Source organism: Nomascus leucogenys, chromosome 2, assembly GCF_006542625.1.
Source record: "Nomascus leucogenys isolate Asia chromosome 2, Asia_NLE_v1, whole genome shotgun sequence".
Lineage (NCBI taxonomy): Eukaryota > Metazoa > Chordata > Mammalia > Primates > Hylobatidae > Nomascus > Nomascus leucogenys.
The window spans coordinates 149,733,932-149,756,112 of record NC_044382.1 but is presented as its reverse complement, the minus strand read 5'-3'; the positions used below and the strand labels follow the sequence as shown (position 1 = coordinate 149,756,112).

At 43.6% G+C, this 22,181-nt stretch overlaps 1 protein-coding gene across 2 annotated transcripts in view; it reads right to left on the bottom strand.

The window, feature by feature from the left end:
• CDH13 (cadherin 13) overlaps window positions 1-22,181 on the bottom strand; it is a 1,172,242-nt gene that overhangs the window by 183,892 nt on the left and 966,169 nt on the right. For both annotated transcript variants that reach the window (XM_003272479.3, XM_004087455.3), the window contains one exon: window positions 2,663-2,803. In XM_003272479.3, the coding sequence (XP_003272527.1) occupies window positions 2,663-2,803 (141 nt within the window). The remainder of the gene's footprint in view (window positions 1-2,662; window positions 2,804-22,181) is intronic.

Genomic DNA, 22,181 nt, shown 5'->3' with positions numbered 1-22,181 from the left:
TCTAGTGTACTTGTTATCGCTTCTTTTCATCTGGTTACTTATCTCTATGAGTTTAGGTATCAGCTCTGCCCTTTGGGAATCTCAAACTCATTGTCTAATGTCCATTTGAAGAAAATTTGTTTGCTTTTGCCAGTATTCACAGGCGGATACATTTTCCCTTATGCTACGCAGTGTCTCTTTTTTCAAAATTTATTTTTTAAGATTGACAGATAACATTGTATGCTTTTAGTGTTTACAATATGATATTTTGAAATCAATATGATATTGTGGAATGGTAGCTAACCTTTAAAGTCCATGTTAAATTATTCCTTGGATTCAGTGACATTAAAAACAATAGTCTCTCATTCACAGTGTTTAGTCCACAGCTGAGCACACATTTCTTTTTTTTCCCAAGTCACAGGAGCCAAATTCAGAGTGGCATTGAAGTAACTAATTAATCTCACACAGCTGGTAACACAGATTCATCTTCATATTTTGGGTTGGGGTCATCCTATTTTTGTTCTCATTGTTATGTTTATATTGAATATTATAACGTGCTTTGAGTTTTTATTTTGAAATAGGTTGAAAAGAAATTCTAAAGATAAACAAAAATCCCCCAATGAACATTCCATGAAACACCAGCTCAATAAGCCATGTGAGGTGGCCTAGAGAAAAAAGTCCCCAGGTCAAAGAAGAATGAGAAACCCTACAGAACATACCTAACCCTGTTAGAGAAACACAAAGCATTTTAAAGTTAATCAGACGTCCTGCAGTTAAATAAATCACTTAAAAGTAATCAATTCATTGTTTCCCACATCTACTTAACCCTGAAGTATATTTTTTCATTCCTATCCCCACCCCGGTGGTGTAATTTGTGGGACTAATTTCTTGGAAGTGAATTAGAATTGTTTGGAACTAATTAGAACTGGTGTTCTTGAAATGCCAGTTTGGAACCATGGCAAGGGTGAGCAGTCTGTATTAGCAGCTAGAGGAACTCTGTCATGGGAAGTCAGAGAATGGAGCAGATCAAACTCCTGTGGACTTTGCTGTTTTGAGTTTGGAATCCTGAGTGCCCAAGACACCACAGAGAGAAAGGGGGACATCTATCTCCTGAGTGAGCCGTGCAAGGAACTGCTGAGGTGAAGAGGCTGATACGGCTTGGTTCTGTGTCCCCACCCGAATCTCATGTTGAATTGTAATTCCCAGTGTTGTAGTTGGGGCCTGGTGGGAGGTGACTGGATCATGGGGGTGGTTTCTAATGGTTTAGCACCATCTCCCCATAGTGCTGTCTCATGATAAAATTCTCATGAGGTCTGGTTGTTTAAAAGTGTGTGGCACCTTCCCCTTTGCTCTCTCTCTCCTACTCCTCCATGTGAAGATGTACTGGCTTCCTCTTTTGCCTTCTGCCATGACTGAATGTTTCCTGAGGCCTCCCCAGCCATGTTTCCTGTGCAGCCTATAGAATCATGAGCCAATTAAACCTCTTTTCTTTGTAAATTACCCAGTCTCAGGCAGTTCTTTATAGCAGTGTGAGAATGAACTAATACAGAGGCCACTGGGGAACCTCGGCGGTTGAGAGGATCCATCTGTCTCAAGCCACCCTGGGTAGCCTTGAGATTCCTCCACAGAGGGGTGGGGCAACTGCAAGTCCCTATGTAGGTTTTTTTCTCTAAACAGCCTGGAGGTTGGAAGCATTGAAGGCAGATGAGGAAAGCACAGCATCACAGTTAGGAGTGCAGCTTTTGAATCACAGGAACTTGGTTCACTTCCTGTTTCTGCCACTTTTTCTGTCCATGACCTTGGAGCTTGTTCTCTAGATCCTCTGAGCATCACAGTAAGCTCGTTTGTAAAATGGTAAAGCCAGGCTCACACAGTCAAATAAGGCAACAGATCTCAGGTGGAGACACCATGGTGGATGCAGTAAAGACTGCAAAAGTCAGGGGCCATCGTACCTATTCCATATTCTTCACTTGGTCAGTAAGAAGGGCATCAGATCCATGCCCTGGCCCAGACCCCTAAAGAAGCCATGATCTTAGCACATTTCCGTCAGACGCTTAGTACACATGGCTTCCTGGTTTGGGTACAAATTTAGCAACTGAATGTGATCCTGAGTACTCAGCCCTTCCCCAAACATCGCTCCCTTGGAATAAATGGGAAACAACAACCATGATCCATAATCATAAAAGCACAGGGACTGCGAATGAATAACGGCTCTCCTAGACGAGCTAACTTGGTTGTTATTTATAAGCTCCTGGGCCACATTGTTACTGACTAGGAAATCTGCTTTTCCTCCTTGCTGCTGTTCCGTCTGGCCTCTCAATCTGCACTTGCTGGAAAAAAAGTTACTGTTATGCTAAAATCACAATGGGACTCTCATAACTCACTGCTAAATAACAGCAATAAAACTACAAAAATGGCACTTGGGCATTAAAAGTTATTTCCTTATGGACTTTAACAAGATTCAGTGCTTTTGTTCTCACCGTGCTCTGGTATTTTAGCCTCACACACATACACAAAATAAAAATGTGAGGAAGAATTCCAGCAAAACACCATCGTCTCTCCCACAAAGGAGTATTTTGATTTTGAAAGGGGGGCCAGCAGGAGCTGTGGTACGTGAATTAACATCCATCAGTAACCATAGCTGTGACCACAGCGGTGGTTGGTGTTTGGCGCAGGGGTTTACCTCTTTCTTGGTGAATTTTGGTGAGTGATCATTTTTGTCATCGATCATGATCGTGGCTGTAGCCGTGCCTGTTAATCCAACATCTAGTCCAGCCATATCTTGAGCCTCGATGATCAGTTCATACTTGGGATTTTCCAGAGTCTATGAAGCACAAGCACAAAGAAAGAATATGACATTTAGATTTGGGTGACTGCTTTGGAAAGGTGGCAAGCGTGTTGCTGGAGCTATCTCTCCCCCTCCTCCATCTAGGGTAGGCATCTTTAAGCAGTGATAACATTTTTACCTATTGTGTATAAATGTGCCTTTGGAATCTCTTCAATATAAGACAGTCACTAGTCAAAGATTAGAGTTTGCCATGGGGACAGAATATATTATATTTACTGTTCTTTTTTAGGGAGATATTTGATATATCACAGAATGTTCCATTTCCTGGGCTTGGGCATACATTATCCCCGTTTTTTTTTTTTTTTTTTTTTTTTTGAGACAGAGTCTCACTCTAGAGTACAGTGGTGCGATCTGGGCTCACTGCAACCTCCGCCTCCCGGGTTCAAGCAATTCTGCCTCAGACTCCTGAGTAGCCGGGATTACAGGTGCCTGCCACCACGCCCAGCTAATTTTTGTATTTTTAGTAGGGATGGGGTATCACCATGTTGGTCAGGCTGGTCTTGAACTCCTGATCTCGTGATCTGCCTGCCTCAGCCTCTCAAAGTGCTGGGATTACAGGTGTGAGCCACCACGCCCAGCCCCTACGTTGTCCTTTAATGTTCACATCCATATCTGTTATTTCAGAGACCTCAGGAAGCTGATCTGAAAATGAGGCTACCTTTGATGATGAGCTTAGGACAAAGATGGCAGCTTTAGGAACTCACATTTACTGAAAATCTGATGAGGCAGGCATTGCATTACCTCACTTTACAGAAATCCTTGTTAATCTTTTCAACTAGCAGCTCAACTTGCAATAAGCATTCTCATTTTACAGATGGGGAAGAAACCCCACTGAGGTTTAGAGTCACTTATATCACACTTCTTTCATGTCTTTTTTGTTGCACAGGCTGTTACATTTGGAAGATGCATTTAATCCAATAATGATTTGATAAATTTAACACGAGCAATATTGCACTACTCTCTTTACATAAGTGTTTTTCATCTGAATATTTGACAAAGATTTGGCTATCATGTTTATGTACTCAAAAAAACTAACCAAATAGCCCTGATCCTAAGATGAAGAAGAGTGCAGTCACTGGTAAATAACAGCCCCTATATTTAAATTATCTTTGGTAGTAGGTTTCTGCTTGAATTGGTCCACAAGCACACCATTCATCTGTAAGGCAGCACCCCACGTTTCCTTTGGGGACCTATCCTTTACTTCATCTTTGCTCATGTGGTTTGGGTTAGGATTGCCTTTCTCTATCTCCTGCCCATTGAACTTTTGGAATGAGTACTAATTAGGAGAAGTCAGTCATTGCACCTTATTCCAGTGATATAATGTTAAGTCCAGGCCCTGTGTTTGACAGTTAGGTGAAGGAAATTCTGTTTCCCTGTGGTGTGGACCTGGGAGCATTTAGCAGGGGGAGCTAGAGGAGTCATCTCACGACCACAGGAGGGGTAATGCAGAAGATGACTGTGCATCCAAGAACAAAGGCAATATCCTAAGAGAATTAATTATACTTGAATCTCAGAAAAGAAATGGTTCTTAGTGGTTGTACTGGAGCCACTTCAACATGCCACTCCTGAAGCCAGCCCCGCCTGTGAACTTTTCAGCTACCCAAGGCAATAATTTTCCTTATTTGCTTAACTCACGTCGGATAGATTTCTTAACCACTCACACAGAGAGTCCGAGTTGAACTACCTTTATTAAGAAAAATAATAGGTGTTTACAATCACATAAATAGTCCTACCAGTACCACAGCTTCAAAAAGAGCTGGTTATACCAACCAATAATTAAGAAATACCACAGGAAGCAAAGAACAAAAAAGCAATGGAGGATGTCTAATTTTCTTCTAAAGTCCTAAGTTTACATGGTAAATTTCAATAGCTCAATGCTAGGTCTCTCAAAAACTTTTAAGTATTTTGAAGTGCAATTAGCTGTCTGCTCATAGGGATACCATTCATCAGTTGTTCCTTTAACTTCTGAGCGACCATTTTAAGGAGTACTGGTTCTGTTAGGTGGTTTGTTAAGGCCCTCCACTTCAATTCATGGTGATGAGTGGGAAGTTAGTGTGCTCCTGTGACAGCTCTACGCCTCACGTTTCGGTTTCAATTCCAGCTCCACCAGGATCGAAGGTCACAAAGTTCTCTGACTGCTGAGTGCAAATGGAACTGACCCAGTTCCAGTTCTGGCTGGGTCAGCTGGCACTGGTCTGTGAAGGTGCTGGAGATGCCATCTGCCCTGGTTCTGCCTGGTTCAAGAATTCTGCTAATTTTGCCCCTGGCTGGTTTCGTTGGCATCTCTCGGTATAGATGCTTGAAATCCCATCTATTCTCAAGCTGAAGCTGGAAAACTTGAGCCTAATGGAAGTGGCTTTCTGCTTGTCATCACTGATAAGCTGGGCTGGATGTACTATTGGCCATAATTTCTGCAGCTGGACCATATGAAACCAGTAAACTGGCTACCTTTAAAATCTTTCCCGAGTGTCTCTGAACATGTTAGCCACTACCCTGAACAGCACCGGTCTAATTTCTTGCATAACACCTTTACTTTTGTCATAAAACATTGTGCTTATTTTTGAAAGCACACAATTACTGACATGAAAATTATGTGGACTCTCCCCTAATATTGAAGAGATTATGGTAAATATCATATTATTTTTCACATATAATATTTACCAATCTAATTCCTAGATGTTATTTTAAGGGTTGCCTACAATATAATCATATGTATATTTTATAATTTACTTGTCTTCTATTATTAGGCCTTTTGGTTATTTGCGGTTTTCAAAATGTTGACAATTTTAAATAATATTGCAATTAACATCTTTTTTCACGAAGGCTCATATATATTTTGGCTGCTTTTTAAAATTTTTTTGGTTTGTTTTTAACTGATAGATCCCAAGACGTAGAATTACTAGGATAAAAAGTATGAATGTTTTCAGGCTTTTCATTCATATTTCAATATTTTTATTCAAGAGGATGTTACTAACTTTTATACCAGTCCTACGAGAATGTTTAGCTTTCGATCTCAGACAGGGCTGGTCTCTAAAGGACAGCTCCTGACATTGCCCAGTGAAGCAAATTGGGAGACTAGGGTGACTCTACCACAGTGGCATAAGAAGGAGATGAAGTCCTCATAGCATTCATTCTTCTTCAACTTGCAGTACAGATTGCTGTGGGGATGTCCTACAGGACTGCCTCAAGCACTAACTATAGCAGGAGTATGCTGCTTGGCTGTCCTGATACCCACTCTCTCTTCTTCTGGTACCTAAGTTATAATTCCCTTGGGCATCACCCCTTCCTCACCCTCAGTACAGGTACAGTTCAGGTGCGTGGGGCTGACCCCACTCCTGATCTAGGGATGGTCATATGGTTCAGGCCTGGCCAATCAGGGCTTTCCATTCCTATCATCACACGATGAGGACATAACCTAAATGAGTCCACCCTGGGATTGAAATTCAATTCCAGGACATTGTCCTTTAGTTCTTTCAGAATGCTTAGGGAAAAAGAAGTTATCTTTCTGTTAAACTTGGAGGTAGTTAGGGCATCCATCTGGAGCTAGTAGTGGCCATCTGTAACCACACAAAGAACGTGAACCTGAGAATGAAGGTAACAGAGACGAAGAGGTAGAGATGGAGTTTGTTGTGGTTGTTAACATCATTTGAGCTCCTTAGTTGTCATCCTTGCAGCCAGAATTTACTCCTTAGATTTTGTGAATTCTATGAGCTAATACATTTTGGCTTTCCTCAAGACACTTGATTCAGATGTTCCCCAGGTAGGAATAAGGGAGTTTTGACTAATATCGCAACTATTGCAATAACACTATGATCAATTATCTGATTAGCAAGAAAGCACAGGAGCTATCACATCATACAATAGTATCAAAATAGGTTCTTCAAAACAGTATTCCTATCATTTTATGAATACATCATTTTCTCTTTTAATACTTTCCCTTAAACAGAAACTTCTTTTTGTGCCCAGGGCAAGTAACTATAATTATCTATTTAAAAAATATTTATTTATTTTGAGACAGGGTCTCACTCTGTCGTTCAGGCTGGAGTGCAGTGGTGTGGTCGTGGTTCACTGCAGCCTCTATTTTCCTGGCTCAAACAATCCTCTCACTTCAGCCTCCTGAGGAGCTGGGACTATAATCACACGCCACCACACCCAGCTAATTTTTGTATTTTTTGTAGAGACGGGGTCTCCCTATGTTGCCCAGGCTGGTCCTGAACTCCTCAGCTGAAGCAATTTGCCTACCTTGGCCTCCCAAAGTGCTGGGATTATAGGCATGAGCCACTGCACCTGGTCTAATTCTTTCTGTAATTAGTTTATGCATCTATTTAATTGGCAGTTAATAAACTTCTTGTCTAAATGTTGTGTTGGATACTAGAGATACAGTGATCAAAAAACAAAAGTCTCTTTCTCCAAAGAGGTCAAAGTTTAGCATTGAGGACAGTCATATTCACATATTAGTGTAATAAAATAAATCGAGGCTAAGCAGAGGTATGTACAAATTCTTATGGTAGCACAAGGGAAGGATACATTGGCGTAACTCTCGTAGTTCAACTAATTTTAGAAAATGAACCAATTTCAATCTCCTGAAGTAAACAAAACTTTGCACCTGTAATGAGAAATAGACTGACTAACCTAGTAAAGAATCAATTAGACTGTTACGTAGATAAATTGCAAAGTTTGCGATGTGGTTTCAAAAGTCTAAATCTTCTGGCAAACTTACGGCTGACCTTAAAAATATTTTTAGTACTGAAGTAAAATCCAATTATTGTAAGCAACATAAAAATAAAACAGTCATTTCAAAGAACTTTCCTCCACCCTTGCCCAACCCCACCTGTGAGAGGTAAATATTGATAGTTACCTCCTTTTTCTTATACAAGTAGACACACACACAGGTACATTTTAAATACCCACATATTTAATATACATATTTATATACATACGTATTTCATCAAAGTAATACTGTTTACATTGCGACACAATTTGTTTTACCGTATCACTTTTATCTCAGTGTTTACAGAGCTATTCATTTTAACAGCTGTCTAATAGTCCAATGTATAGATCCACTATAATTTATTTAATCAATCCCTATCGGATGAACATTTGGGTTGCTTCCAAGTTTCTACGTTTTGTGTGTGTGTGTGAGTCAGGGTCTTGCTCTGTCACCCAGGATGGCGGGCAGTGGCATGATCACAGCTCACTGCAGCCTCGACCTCCCAGGCTCAAGCGATCCTCCCAACTTAGCACCTCAAGTAGCTAGGACCACAGGCATCTGCCACTACACCTGGCTTATTTTTGTATTTTTTGTAGAGACAGGGTCTCCCTCTATTGCCCAGGCTGGTCTTGAACTCCTGGGCTCAAGTGATCCTCCCACCTCAGGCTCCCCAAGTGCTGGGATTATAGGCATGAGCCACCACGCCCTGCCCAAGTTTGCAGTTTTAAAAGAAATTCTAATATAAAAAGTTGATTGGCCTGTTATGATTTGGGGAGTTTTCTGTAATGAACATTATTGCTTTCACAAGGAGAACAGTAACAAAACCCCCAAAACCAATAATAAAAGTAACCTCCTTTGGAATGTAAAAGACCCAGTTTGCACTTGAAAATTAGAGAAAAAGCCACAGGAACCCTCTTGCTCACACATGATCAGAATACTTTCCGCTTGCCTCTGACCTACTTCCCGATCCTCAGAGCCGTTTCCAGAAAGTCCCCCCCAATTTCCTCGCTCTCGGAGTCACTTTTACTTGAAATATACACAAATACTTTTAATTCTGTACCCTCGCTGGCCACTCTGCATTTGTTACTCTGCTGGAAGAGATTCTCTTTAGGTGTCCAGCCCACAGATGCCCCATTCTCCAGCAGGAAATTTTGATGCAGAGAAATAGACCCCAGTGGCCACGTGTCATGTTTGCCTCCCTTGCCAAGAATTGACTAATTCATAGGTAACTCCCTAATTCAAGCTGGGACAATTGGATTCTGAAAATAGGAAATGTGGGACTGAGAGTCAGGAAAACAGGAATGTAGGCTAAACCCTGAACTCCCAGGACCAAGAGAGGGATTTTTGCCTTGAATGTTTTGGGAGGAACCTCAGCACCCCTGTGCGTCTCTCTGCCCATGAGGAAGGCACCTGCCTCTTCACTTGTCCAGCTTCACTTTCACTTGTCCAGCTGCCCTGTCACTAGGTGAGTGAACTCATCAGTGAGAAGGGGGCCCCATTATCAAGGTCAACCCGATTCTCAAGATCAAGTTGTATTCTCCCTGGGCCTCACCTGATTCTGTGTTTCTTTGGTTCAAGGCTCACAGGAAAGACGAATGTAATCAACTCCAACTCCAAACAGCTTTCCAGCTGAATTTTGCAAAAGGTGCTGCTTCACCGGGAACCAGCAGCTTGGCTGCTAAGGACTGGAGCTTTGCTGGCCCCTGACTTCACTGCTTTCCTTGATTCTGTAACTCATTCCACTGTATATTCAAGAGCTTCTTTTAGGTACCAAAACCAGCCCGAATGAGTTTCAGTTGCTTGCAAGCAAAGGAACGTGATGTGAAAACAATGTTGTGTGTTCACTGGATCCTATTTCCTTGGGTTCCAGGGGCATATGGCTAGACTGTACAGCTCAGGCGTCCTTGCAGTCAAATGGACTTGTGTGGCTGATTGCGGTCAGTGGAAGGTGAGCAGAAGTTATGTACTTGGTGTGGTCCTTAAACCTCCCATGTAACCTCCCACACTTTCTATTTCCTGAAAAGGAAGAAACCTGGATCTCCAAATGACTATATAGCTCAAAGCCCCTTTGGTGACCTGCTTTAGACTATGATGTGAGCAAGACATAAGCCATTTTTCAGGTTTAAGGGCTGTTTACGACTGTGCTTAGCTTACCTTATTTAATATGAAGGCTATGTGTCCCATTTTGCTTTATTTTGAATGCCAATTTACTATCTCCCTAAGTGGATGACAAAGTTTTCAAGGGCAAGGGCCATGCCTTTGGCAGCAACACCTAGCCGGTACTCAGCACACAAGGTGGGCGATTTACTTTCATTATTCATAATGATGATATATTACTGTTTCCCTGAACTAAATTATATCTCAAAGGTCTCAGCATATCAGTGGCATTTCCAAAGCAAAGTCATTTATTCTCAGGGAATGACTTATACTTTGGGGAACTCTAGCTCAAGGAGATAGAATTTTATTTGGAGGAAGAAATGCACTGTGTCAAAACTGGAAAAATTAAACTGGCTCCTCTGATTTTATTTGAAGCTATCTGATCTGTAAGACATATCTAAGAGAGTCAAGCTGCTCTCCTGGTTTGAGTTCTGCAGTCATACATTTCTATTGCATTTGCTATCTCCTCCTGGGTGTCGACTAGCTACAAGCTAATATATATCCTAGAAACAAAAGCAAGATGGTATGTCTGCAAGAAAAAGCCTCGAGTGAATCTCCACAGACACAGGCCAGGTTCACTGATCACACTGATTTGAAAATCAAACATCTCATCTTGAGAAAAGAATCAAGCCATGTCATTAAATCTGGCACTTAATCAATCACCAGACCCTCGATGTTTTGCACAGCTACGATGACTTCCATACAAGTATGCATTTAACAGAACATTTATCACTAATAACAAGCATAGTGGTAGCTGTTGGGGGAAAATCAACAAATAGATGTGACGTGGAAAAAGGTTTTCCCATTAACCCACAGAGTACCCCATCTCTCTCTCGCCTGGTCTTGAACTGCACTCTACATCTCTCTTTACAGTTTGTCTAGACTGAATTTCTTTCCATGGTACCCCACTTTTTCCATTTCTAATGTTTCATCTCTACTTCTTGCTCCAGGCAACTTCCTGCTCCTTTGCTGATGGTCATTATTCACAGCACAGAAGCTCCACGAAGGCAGGGACCTTTGTGCACGACAGGATGGTTGACATTTAAGAAGGAGGCAATCAATATGTGATCAGTTATTATCCCCCTGGTTCCAGGACTTAGTAGCTGAGTGATCCCAACCAAGTTGCTTATGTTCTCATTGCTTCCATTTCCTCATATGTAAAGTGGGGGTGAATAATCCTTACAGGATAAGTGAGAATTAAAAGAGGTAAAGTGCTAAATACAGAGCTTGGCATATGTAAATGCTGGAGAGATGCTACTGCTATTATTTAGTAGAATTTTTGGGAAGTCGTTCGAAGATGTAACAAGAAACTGAGGGTGGCCTTCAGGAAGAGCCAAAAGCAACTGCCAACGATGCTGCCAACAGCCACTGAGTGAACTTCGAAGTGGAGCGTTCCTTAGACAAATCTTCCAACGAGACAGCAGATTCTGAACACACTGCTTGTAGCTCTGTGAGTGCCCATCAAGCACAGAATATAGCTAAGAAATGCCCAGATTCCTGAGCAGGGAAACTGTGAGATAAGCAATGCTTCTTGTTTCAAGTCACTAAGTTTTGAGACAATTTTTCATGCAGCAATAGATAATGAGTACCGTCTTCCCCAGCACCTTCCACTACCACATTCTATAATGTGCTTGTTTACTGATTACTTGTTCAGTGGCTATTGTGGCTATGACAACCCAAGCTTCTTGAGATCAGGGGCCTTTTCTTGTTTAGTGGCTTCATCTCTCTGCCTGGGAGATAAACTTCACTGCCTGGGACATCATAGCTACGTAAAAATTAGTCATATTATAACACAATTAGCCCATTATTACATAAACATGATTACATATTATTGCCTAATATTGATTACAATTATTACATGACAACATGTTTTATATACTGCATGTTTATATACTATTATATAAATATACAATTATATATAATATATAAAAAATAATCAGTAGAGTGGTATACCTGTAACTGTTTAAGAATAGATTCTCCTGATTTGTACTGTTGTCAATTTTGGTGGTTTAACTACTCCTACCGTAGCTGATTTCAAGCTACCCAGATGATTTCACTCCGAAAGCAAGTAGTTGCAAACAGAGACACCAGTTGGCTATTGTGAGCCAGTGAGAATGGGCTCCAGCACATACATTCTGCTTTAGGAGTCAAGGAAAGCTGTAAGAAGGCATTTTTGTTAACAAATCCCTTTGTAGTCTAACATTTAAGGTATCGTTAATGAGAAACATTAACATGAGCTACATAGCAAAGATGTAATGGAATTCATTCATTCATTTCCTCTTTAGCTTTGTCCCGATCAGCTGGGCATCCCAAGCGTCCTTGCAATACGGAGCCTAAATAGGGACCACATTCTTCCCTGGGCAGGCTGCACCTGACACCTGGTCTGTAAATATTGCAAAAGATCGGTGAAAACACTATCTGAAGCAGAACGAGTTGTTGTCTGTCTGGAGTTTGATTGAACCACTCTGGCCACATAACACTGGGAATAGGTAGTCCATAAATCCAGCAGGAACCGCTTACACATCCTCATAAAATGTGCCTTACTCCCACTGCAGAGGTCGAGCGATGTTCTTCTATCTTCCCAGGTAGCACGGTGAGCCTGGTTTGACTTCTGTTTGTATTTAGGCCTCTTTTCACCTTACCTCTTGGTACGAATGTGAACATTCACATTCTTGGCTGTCACCTGCTGTTTTTTTTTATTTTTTATTTGCTTATTTTTTCTTTCCTGGCTGGCGGCTGGTGGGCAAGGAGAAGGCAGCGCTCATTTCCCCAGATTTACTGGCTGTGACAAAGCTGGCAGGGTGGAGGAGCAGCAGGGGAAATAAACACTGTCTCTTAGACATATGTGGCTGGAATAACCTAAATGATAGATTTGAGGTTGAGGGACACCAAAATCAAATAAAACATTTCCAGGCAACGTGTGCATCTTCTGCTGCTACTGATGAGTTACAGTAAATAAACTGCCAATGGCATTCCTAGCACTCCTGGAAAAAACATCTCTTGTAGGCTCAAGGTGGCAAATACTTGACATTCAGTGTGAGTTCACTGAAACATTTATTTACTGTCTATTAGGCTCAAATAACTGCTAGGATGTGATGAATGATACAGACTTTGCTTTTGGTGCATTTCTGGTCCAGAGAGATGAACAAAAAACAAGTATGTAAGGTCAGATAAATGTTATCAGAATGGTATTAATACCAATTAATACCATTTACATGAAGGGGGTCAGAATGTGGCGTGATCAGGAAAGCTATATGGAGCTTATTTAATTCATCAAACATTGATTGAGCACTTACTGTGTGCTAGGCATTGCGCTGGATCGTGCAAATAAGTAACAGGAATCAAGTCCCGTGGGAGAGACTAACACCTGGATGAGCTCAGCACAATGCGATGGGGTAAGCACAGAGTTCTGTGGAATTACAAAGGAGAGGCAAGTTGATCTAGACATTATAGGTGGAGAGGTAGAGGCTGGAAGAGATTAAGCAGTGATTCCTGCAGAAGGGCATGTCCTACCATAGCATTAGAGATGGGGTCTTGGACTGAAAGTCAAATTCTATGGAAGAAGGTGGGAGACCTTTAATCCCTAAACTCTATTAAATGTAGTCACTGAATAAGAAAGGAAGGCTGATTCTGGTTCTGTTCAGGACACCAAAGGGACAAGAAAAAGTATGCTCTCGATCTTCAAGGAAGCCACGGCTTGGGTGAAGATAAAAGACATATAAGTGGCTCCCCAGTGGCTTCCGGTTAACGTAAGACTGCAGCTGAGCTTTGAAGGATGGGTGTGAGGGGCGAGAATTCAGAAAAGGAAGAAGGGCCTGGGAATAAGAGTGGAGGCATCAGGCTGAGACAGGGCCACCAACATGCCTGGAGTCAAGGTTTCTGGGGTAAAGAGACACAAGTTCTCAAAAGTACCTTCGAGGCCTTCTCGTCCTGCTCTACCTTCAAGGAACTCACAGCGGGAGGAAACAGAGTGAATCCCAGGAGCACATGGCTGGTTAGGAGCAGAACAGAACAGGCTAATCTGTTAGATTCAGACAAGGAAGTACAGATTGTAACACTAAAGTAAAATAAAATGTAATTGAGATGCTCTTTCTCTATGGTCTTTATATTTTCACAATCTACTGTTTGCCATATTAGCTTTTGTTTTCTAGAATTGGGCCCTGACATAGCAACATTATGCCTGGTACATAACAGGTACCTAAGACATAGAGTCAGAGTCACTGCTTCTTGAAAGTGCTTGTGCCAGCTGGGCACGGTGGCTCATGCCGGTAACCCCAGCACTTTGGGAGGAAGAGGCAGGTGGATCATGAAGTCAGGAGTTCGAGACCAGTGTGGCCAACATGGTGAACCCCCATCTCTACTAAAAATACAAAAATTAGCTGGGTGTGGTGGCAGGTGCCCGTAATCCCAGCTACTTGGGAGGCTGAGGCAGAAGGAGCATTTGAAACCGGAAGGTGGAGATTGCAGTGAGCCAAGATCATGCCACTGCACTACAGCCTGGGCAACGAGAGCAAAACTCCGTCTCAAAAAAAAAAAAAAAAGAAGAATCCCCTGGTGGGTGTACTAAAACACAGATTGACAGCCCACCTGCAGCATTTATGATTCAAAAGGTTTGGGGCAGGGGCAAAGCATCTGAATTTCTCACAAGTTTCTTGGAGACGCTGATGTCGTCGATTTACGGGCACACTTCGGTTAGCATTGTTCTGAATGAACGTATGACTCAATGCAGGTCAAGATGTACCCTTAGATGTTTTACTTTAAGACTCACCCATTTATGATGCAATTTAAGTGAAAAATGAAAATCAAAGATTTCCAAAAGTTCTCTGACTTTGAAACTTTCTTTTTTGAATCTCCATTTCTAGAAAAAACAGACTCTCTCTTAGACACCAAACAGCATCTCTCCTGCTTTCAATCTTCTTATGGATGTCTCCACTGGATGCTCTCCCTTATCTTCCATGGGCCGATATCAGAACCCATCTTCCCTACAACCTGGCCCTTATTCCCGGAGGGATCATCTCCAGCAGGCCCCTGGGAGTGTCTGTAGCAATTCCCTCTCTCTTACCTCAAACAACCGCTCCTCCAGCGCTCCTGATCTTACCTCCCCTTCCTGTCGAGTCCGTCCTCTTTTCTCCATCACCCCTGTGTGCACATGACGTCAAGCCCCCATCTCTTCTTCCTTGACTTATGCAACAGCTTCCAGGTTGGTCCCCCTGCTTTCTTCTATGCCCCTCTCCACCCCAAAGCCAGCCACAGCAAGCTGTCCAGCTACCATCTGACCAAGGACTCTCCTTAAAACCCTTCAGTGGCTACAGGATAAGGTCTGAGTTTTTCAAGCATGAAAGACAAACTCTTCATGGCCCCATCTGTTTGTTCTCCTCACTGAGTGTTATATTCTGTAAAGCTGAGCTATTTGTAATTCATACCTTCGTAGGCTTTTTCACTCCCCTGCATCTCTGCAGCTTGGCTCATGCTGCACCCTCTGCCCTACCTGCACATTTCCCCCCCACCCACCTCCTAAGCCCCAGGAAACAATCACTTATCCTTTGAAACCTTGCTTGAAGGTTGCCTCCATCATGAAGCTTTGTCTTCCCAGGGTCACTCCTTCCTGCTCTGCATTAGCCCTGGCTGTATGTCATGGTGAGTGTTTGTCTCTTGGTTGAGTTAATGACATTGCATCGCAATTTTCCCTTCACATGTCTGCCCTGTGATTATGCTGTGAGATGCTCAATGTCAGGTTCATGTATCAAGCACAATGGAACTTAGCTCGAAATGCCACCAGGCTTTTGGATCTAGAAGCTCTTGTATCTTCTATGGCAGACAGAATAACATCTATCAAAGATGGCCATGTTCTAATTCCTGGAACCTGTGAATATTTTACCTTAGGTGGCACAAGAGGCTTTGTTAAGGATCTTGAAATGGGGAGACCACCCTGGAAAACTGAATGGTCCCAATGTGATCATGAGAGTCCTCATGAGAGGGAGGCAGAAACATCGGTGTCAGGGGGAGTAGATGGGTGATGGAAGCAGAGAAGACGGTGTGGGGGGAGAGGCAGAGGCAAAGGGAGGGAGGAGAGAGGGAGACAGAGAGAAAGAGGGAGGGGGAGAGGGGAAGAAGGGAGGGAGAGGAGGAGGGAGAGGGGGAGGGAAGGGAGAAGGAGTAAGGGGAAAGAGGAGAAGAGGGAGGGGGATGGGGAGACAGGGAGATGAGGAGAGACACTACACTGCTGGCCTTCAGATGGAGGAAGAGGCCATGATCCAAGGAGTGCCAGTGGCCATTAGAAGATAGAAAAAGCAAGAAAATGGATTCTCCCCTGGAGCCCTCACAAGTAATCCAGAGCTGCTGACACCTTGGTTTTGGCCCAGTGAGACTTATTTTGGACTTCTGACTTCTAGCTCTGTAGGATAATAGATTGTGCTGCTCTCTGCCACGGATTTTGTGGTCATTTGTTATGAAAGCCACAGGAAACGAGCACACCTTCCCTGGGGGGTGACCGCTGAGCTTCCTGGAACACTGAGATGCCCAGCAGCCTCCTGGCTCCACGTGGTGCGTGGCCTCACCAGCCGCGCCTCATTCCTCGCCCACCTGCCAGCTTCACAGGGGGCCTGCCTTCCCAGGATGACATCCTCTGTCATTTCTCTGGAAAATATTTCCATTTCAATCCTTTGAAGTGTGATGTCAACCAGACCTTTTCCTGCAAAATCTGTCTAGTGGGAAGATGAATGTCCTGCCATCTACAAAGTGGTAAATATCAAATACCGGAGAAGCTTCTCTTTGGTGCCTGTGGTTTCCAATGTGTCAGTCACTTTCTAAGTATTTATTACAGCCCTTGGTGAGGGCAAGGATTCTGTCTTTAACTTATTTGTGCCATAGCCCCAGTGCCTTGCCCCCTGAGACACTGAGGTCCCAGGACACTGCCTGTATGTGGTCATCGGGTCATAGTCTCTGAAAACAAGTTGAACTTATTTTAAGTCACCCGGGGGAAAAAATTACACAAACTAGTTCACTCTCAGGCACTCTCAGTAAATGTTCAATGAATGAGTAAATCAAGAAATGGTTATGTTGATCACCACACAGCAAATTTGGCCTCAGGGTTGCTCTTATGGTCTGCAGTTGTTACGGGTCCAAAGGCAGGCATGGGCAATGTTAGAAAGGCTGAATCAGTCTCTAGAAAGCTTGGTTTTGCGGGTTGTGGCAGGGTGATGAGGCTTTGGCTGTCCAAGAGCGTGCAGGGAAGGTCCTTCTCCTTTGGAGAGGTGTCTGTCAAGAGGGAGGCTGTGGGTGCTTTGGTCCTGATGGGTTGGGCTGTGTTCCACCTCGAGGCAGATGCCCCATTGGCTGGTCCTAGCCCCAGGCTCAAACCTAGGCCAGCCACACATCTCTAGGGGCATGGGATGGAAGGAAGGATGTTATGGTAGGACAACTGGGTCCTCACGTGGTGAGGTTTGGATGGAAATGACCTTTCAAAAAAAAAAAAAAAAAAGAGGGACAAGTGAATGTTGCTTAGATAAATCTCAACAAAGCCAGCTGGGGGCTGTCTCCAATGACCCTGGGGGGCCGTATTTGCCACCGTGTAAAATTAGGAAACTGCTATTCCTGTCATTCGCCAAGCACTCTCTGAAAGCAAATAGCTTTCCTTGGGTTTCAATTTATTACCATCTAAAATGTCATTCTCTGTATGGGTAATAAAAGATAATACGTTTTATGGTGGCTCCGTATGTTAAGACTTTACAAAATCTGTTATTAAATGATCTGCGTGGAATCTAAATGAATCTTACCAGGTTACATGAAATAGCAAGGTGATTCTTTTTCTTTTTTCTTCCCCAAATCAAGTGCAGTTAGAAGGGCGGCACTCTCTGTATGTTTTCTAATCACACAGTAGAAGGTAATGCTTTTAAGGTCAGGCTAAAAATTGCGTTCTGCTGTGTAATCGGCTCCATAAAGTTACATACTGGTCAAAACGTCCAGAAAAAATTCAATTACTGACTCTCAGTGACAGAAGCACAGGAGCTCACCAAGGGGTTGGTGGATGTTTCTAAAATTAGGTTTTAAAGGCCTACGACTTGCAGCCATTCCAGCTTTACGACCTTTGCCTAACATCGGTCCTTTGCATGTTAATGGTCCCTGCCCACTAATTTCAGACATTTAATCAGCACCATATCCTCCCCTTAGAAAAGTGCAATCAAAGTTGGCTTTGCTGAGCCTGATTCATCCTCTGTTCCCTAGAACCTGTTCCCATCCACATGTGATCTCCTAATCAAATTTTGCCAAGCAGGGTTACTTTTAATCAGCATTATCCGTGGTCTCTTAAGTCAAATGCATTTTCGTGCAAAGCTGACTTTGGTTTAGGGTTCTATTGCTGCCCCATAATTCCAGGTAGCTTTAGAAACAAAAGGAGCCCTCTGAGAGAGTAATAAATCAGCAAATGACACCCACCCACTCTGGCCATGGACAGGAAAGCAATTTGAGACACGGCCTTACTGCTGTCATTGGGTTATACTTTTTGAAAATAAATTGAACTAATTCTAAATCATCTGAGGGAAAAAAATCACACAAGATGGATTCCAATTACACCACAGCTGTTGTCCAAAAGCGAATTCGTAGACCAGGGAGAAAAGGCAGTGAGAATAACCCGGCCACGGATTATTCTGGAAGGCTCCCCCGGTGATTCTAAGCCTGGTACAGTCAGCTTCTCTGACCACCTTTCTTCAGCATTATTTGCACAAGATGCCTAATGGATTGCCCTGACCTGCTCCCACGAGGCAGCCCTTTTCTGATCTGGGCTCCATCAGTCATTTTGTTCTTGAAATTGTATTGGCTCTGCTGACAAGGGCTAAGCCTATTAACGGCCTAGTACGTTAGCAGAGCAAGGAACAAGAAGTCAAATGTTACGACTTCACATTTGGTCTTGCCCTTCTTGGCTGAGCCTCCCAGACAGACAGGATGTTGATAAAGACAAATGTGCTCTTCTTCGCCAATAATAAAACCCATAAACGTGCCCTTGGAGGGCTCCTTTTCATTTTATTTTTAAAAATAACAACAAACAGAGTCTCTGCCTTTCCTCCCTCCCTCCTCCAGAGCCATTTTCAAAATGGAGGGGAATTGAACTCAATTGCCCTCTCTCTGGGAGGAAATCCCAGTGCCTCAGTGCCTTGTGCCGGTGGGAAGAAAAACCTCAGCCGCGGGTGCAAACACACCTGTGTGCATCACGCTCCCTTGTGGTTCTAGCCCCAAGCTGTGGACCTTCCTGCTCCAGTCCACAGATAGTCATCGCTCGCCAGTTCATCCGGGCTCCACTCAGATGCGCTGTCATTATAATAATCATGGCTACGTGCACTGAGCACTTACTACATGTTGGAAATAGTATTCAACCCTTTAGGTGGGTTACCTTAGTTGGTCTTCAAGATACCCCTGTGAAGTTGCTATGGTTGCTGTGTGCATTGTGCAGTTGAGGATTCTTTTGTCCTGGGACACATAGCTCCTATGTGATGGCAATGGGATAGGAACCTACCCTCTTGCGTCTGTACATTATACTCTCAACTGCTACACCCTGGAGCATACACAGTACTAATCTTCACCTCCCCAGTAGCCAAAACCCCTGTTGGTACTAGTCCAAAGATTCCATGTGGGGGCCCATTTCCCAGCTCTTTCCACCAGCCCTGTATGGGTTGGGCTGGGAGAATGATAAGTTTATTTTTTTCGTAGGTTGCCACTCATGGCAGCTCTTTAAGCAATCTCCATCAAGTCTCTCAGGGTCAGCCTTCTTCTTGGAGATCCTGCTTATTCCTCCAGCTTTGGTTCCACCCACCCCTGCGGACTCTGACAGCTTCCATTACCAACTGTCTCCTAATTCCCAGATCTACATTTCTAACTGCTTGTTCAACATTTCCAGCTGAACGTGTCACGAGCACTGCAAGCACAGCATGGCCCAAAGCCAGCTCAGTAGCTCCCCAGCCAAGCACAGTCCTTCCTTGTTCTGGTAGGTGCATCCAAACTGGGACCCCCCTCATGTCGATCCTCTTCTCCCACCCCCATTGCACAGAGTCTCGCTGATTTCCTTCTCCAAAAAGACTCTCACATGACTCCATCCTCCTTATCCCCACTGCCGTTGCCTTAGTTTGGGTTACCGTCGTGTCTTACTTTGCCATATCCTGAGATAAGGAGAATATAAATTTGGAGTGATCTGGGAAATAGTTATAGAGTGCAGGAAGGTGGAAAGAGGTCCCAGGTTACCAGCATCACACCGTTCAGGAAGGGAAGGCAACCCATGCCAGCTTAGGATATGACACACAGGAAGCCACCAGAGACACGTGTCTGCAGCAATTCAAATCAAAGTCTCGGCTCGGGAACATCTGATATAGTTTGGATATTTGTCCCCACCAAATCTCATGCTGAATTGTAATCCCCAGTGTTGGAGGTGTGGCCTGGTGGGAGGTGTTTGTATCCTGGGGTGGAGCTTTCATGGTTTGGTGCCATCCCCTTAGTAGTGAGTGAGTTCTCATAAGACCTGGTTGTTTAAGTTTGGCACCTCCCCCTACCTCTTGTTCCTGTTTTTGCCATGTGATGCACCCACTCCTGCTTTGCCCTCCGCTGTGATTATAACCTTTCTGACGCCTCATCAGAAGCGGAGCAGTTGCCTGGCACCAATCTTCCTGTACAGCCTGCAGAACCATGGGCCAATTAAACCTGTTTTCTTTATAAATTATCCAGTCTCAGGTATTTCTTTGTAGTAATGCAAGAATAGCCTAATACAGTGTCTCAGCATCATAACACTACATCCTACAGAAGCCCCTGGACACTATCGAGGGATCATGTGGGTGGTCCACTCACTTTTGCCTTTTTTCACAGATGCTGTTCCCTTTGCCCAGAATGCAATTCTCTACACTCAGATGCAGCCATGTCCTGAGGTTCCCAAATGACCACGTCAGGGGTCACTTTCTCTTTGAAGCCTTTACTAAAATTTCCAGGGTAGAAAGACTGCAGAGCTCTTGACACAGTTCCCTTGTAGCATATATTACATCGTGTCCCAGTAAACCATAGATAGTTCTCTGTCCCTTTCACTCTGCTATGAGGTGCTTGGAAGCAAAAACCATGCTTTTTTTTTTTTTTTTTTTTTTTTTTTTTTTTTTTTTTTTTTGAGACGGAGTCTTGCTCTGTTGCCCAGGCTGGAGTGCAGTGGCGCGATCTTGGCTCACTGCAAGCTCTGCCTCCTGAGTTCACGCCATTCTCCTGCCTCAGCCTCCCGAGTAGCTGGGACTACAGGCACCTGCCACTATGACCGGCTAATTTTTTTTGTATTTTTAGTAGAGACGGGGTTTCACCGTGTCAGCCAGGATGGTCTTGATCTCCTGACCTCGTGATCCGCCCGCCTGGGCCTCCCAAAGGGCTAGGATTACAGGTGTGAGCCACCGCACCCAGCCAGAAACCATGCTTTAACTCTTTGCTTCTGCTCGCTTACGGCATAGTGAAAACAGCAAGGACTTTAAGCAAAGTAAGGATAAAAATCTTAGCTCTGCCTTTTTTGTATTTTCGTTTATTTATTTATTTCTTTGAGACAGTGTCTTGCTCTGTCATCCAGGCTGGAGTGCTGTGGTGTGATCTCAGCTCGCTGCAACCTCTCCCTCCTGGGCTCAAGTGATTGTCCTGCCTCAGCCTCTGGAGTAGCTAGCTCTACAGGCTCATGCCACCATGCCTGGCTATTTTTTTTTTTTTTGTATTTTTAGTAGAGATGGAGTTTCACAATGTTGGCCAGGCTGGTCTCAAACTCCTGACCTCAGGTGATCTGCCCACCTTGGCCTCCCAAAGTGCTGGGATTATAGGTGTGAGCCACCAGATCACACTCTTTGATGCCCACACGTCCTGGTTCTGCAAAATAAAGCAATCTTACCTTCCCTCCGTCACTGTTATGAGGATAAAATGGAATAATCCCTATGCATCGTTGACCATGTGACCTGGTGCACAGAATAAAATCAGCAAGTGGAAGCTATTACAGTTAAAACTATAGAACAGATGTGCAATAAATCCTGGACAGAGATATGAGCTTTAAAATCAAAGGAACTAAGAATGGTAGCTCCCCAAAGTGAAGTGAGTGCTATCTCCACGGGCTTGTATGTGTTGAATGGTGGTCGCCCAAAATATATGTCCAACTCCTAACCCCCAGTACCTGGGAATGTGATCTTATTTGGAAAAATGGGTCTCTGCAGATGTAATTAAGTTAAAGATCTGGAGATGAGATGATTTTGGATTAGCTGGGTGTGCCCTAAATCTACAAGTGTCATTATAGGACACAGAAGATGAGAAGACACAGGGAGAAGGGCCCCTGAAGGTGGAAGCAGAGACGGGAGCTTTGCAGCTGGAAACTAAGGAACTGGGGCCTATAGACACTGGCAGAAGCAGACAGGATCCTCCCTGGGACCATGAGAGACGGCAAGGCCTATCAACACTTTGATTTTGGACTTCAGGGCTCTAGGATTGTCAACAAACTGAATA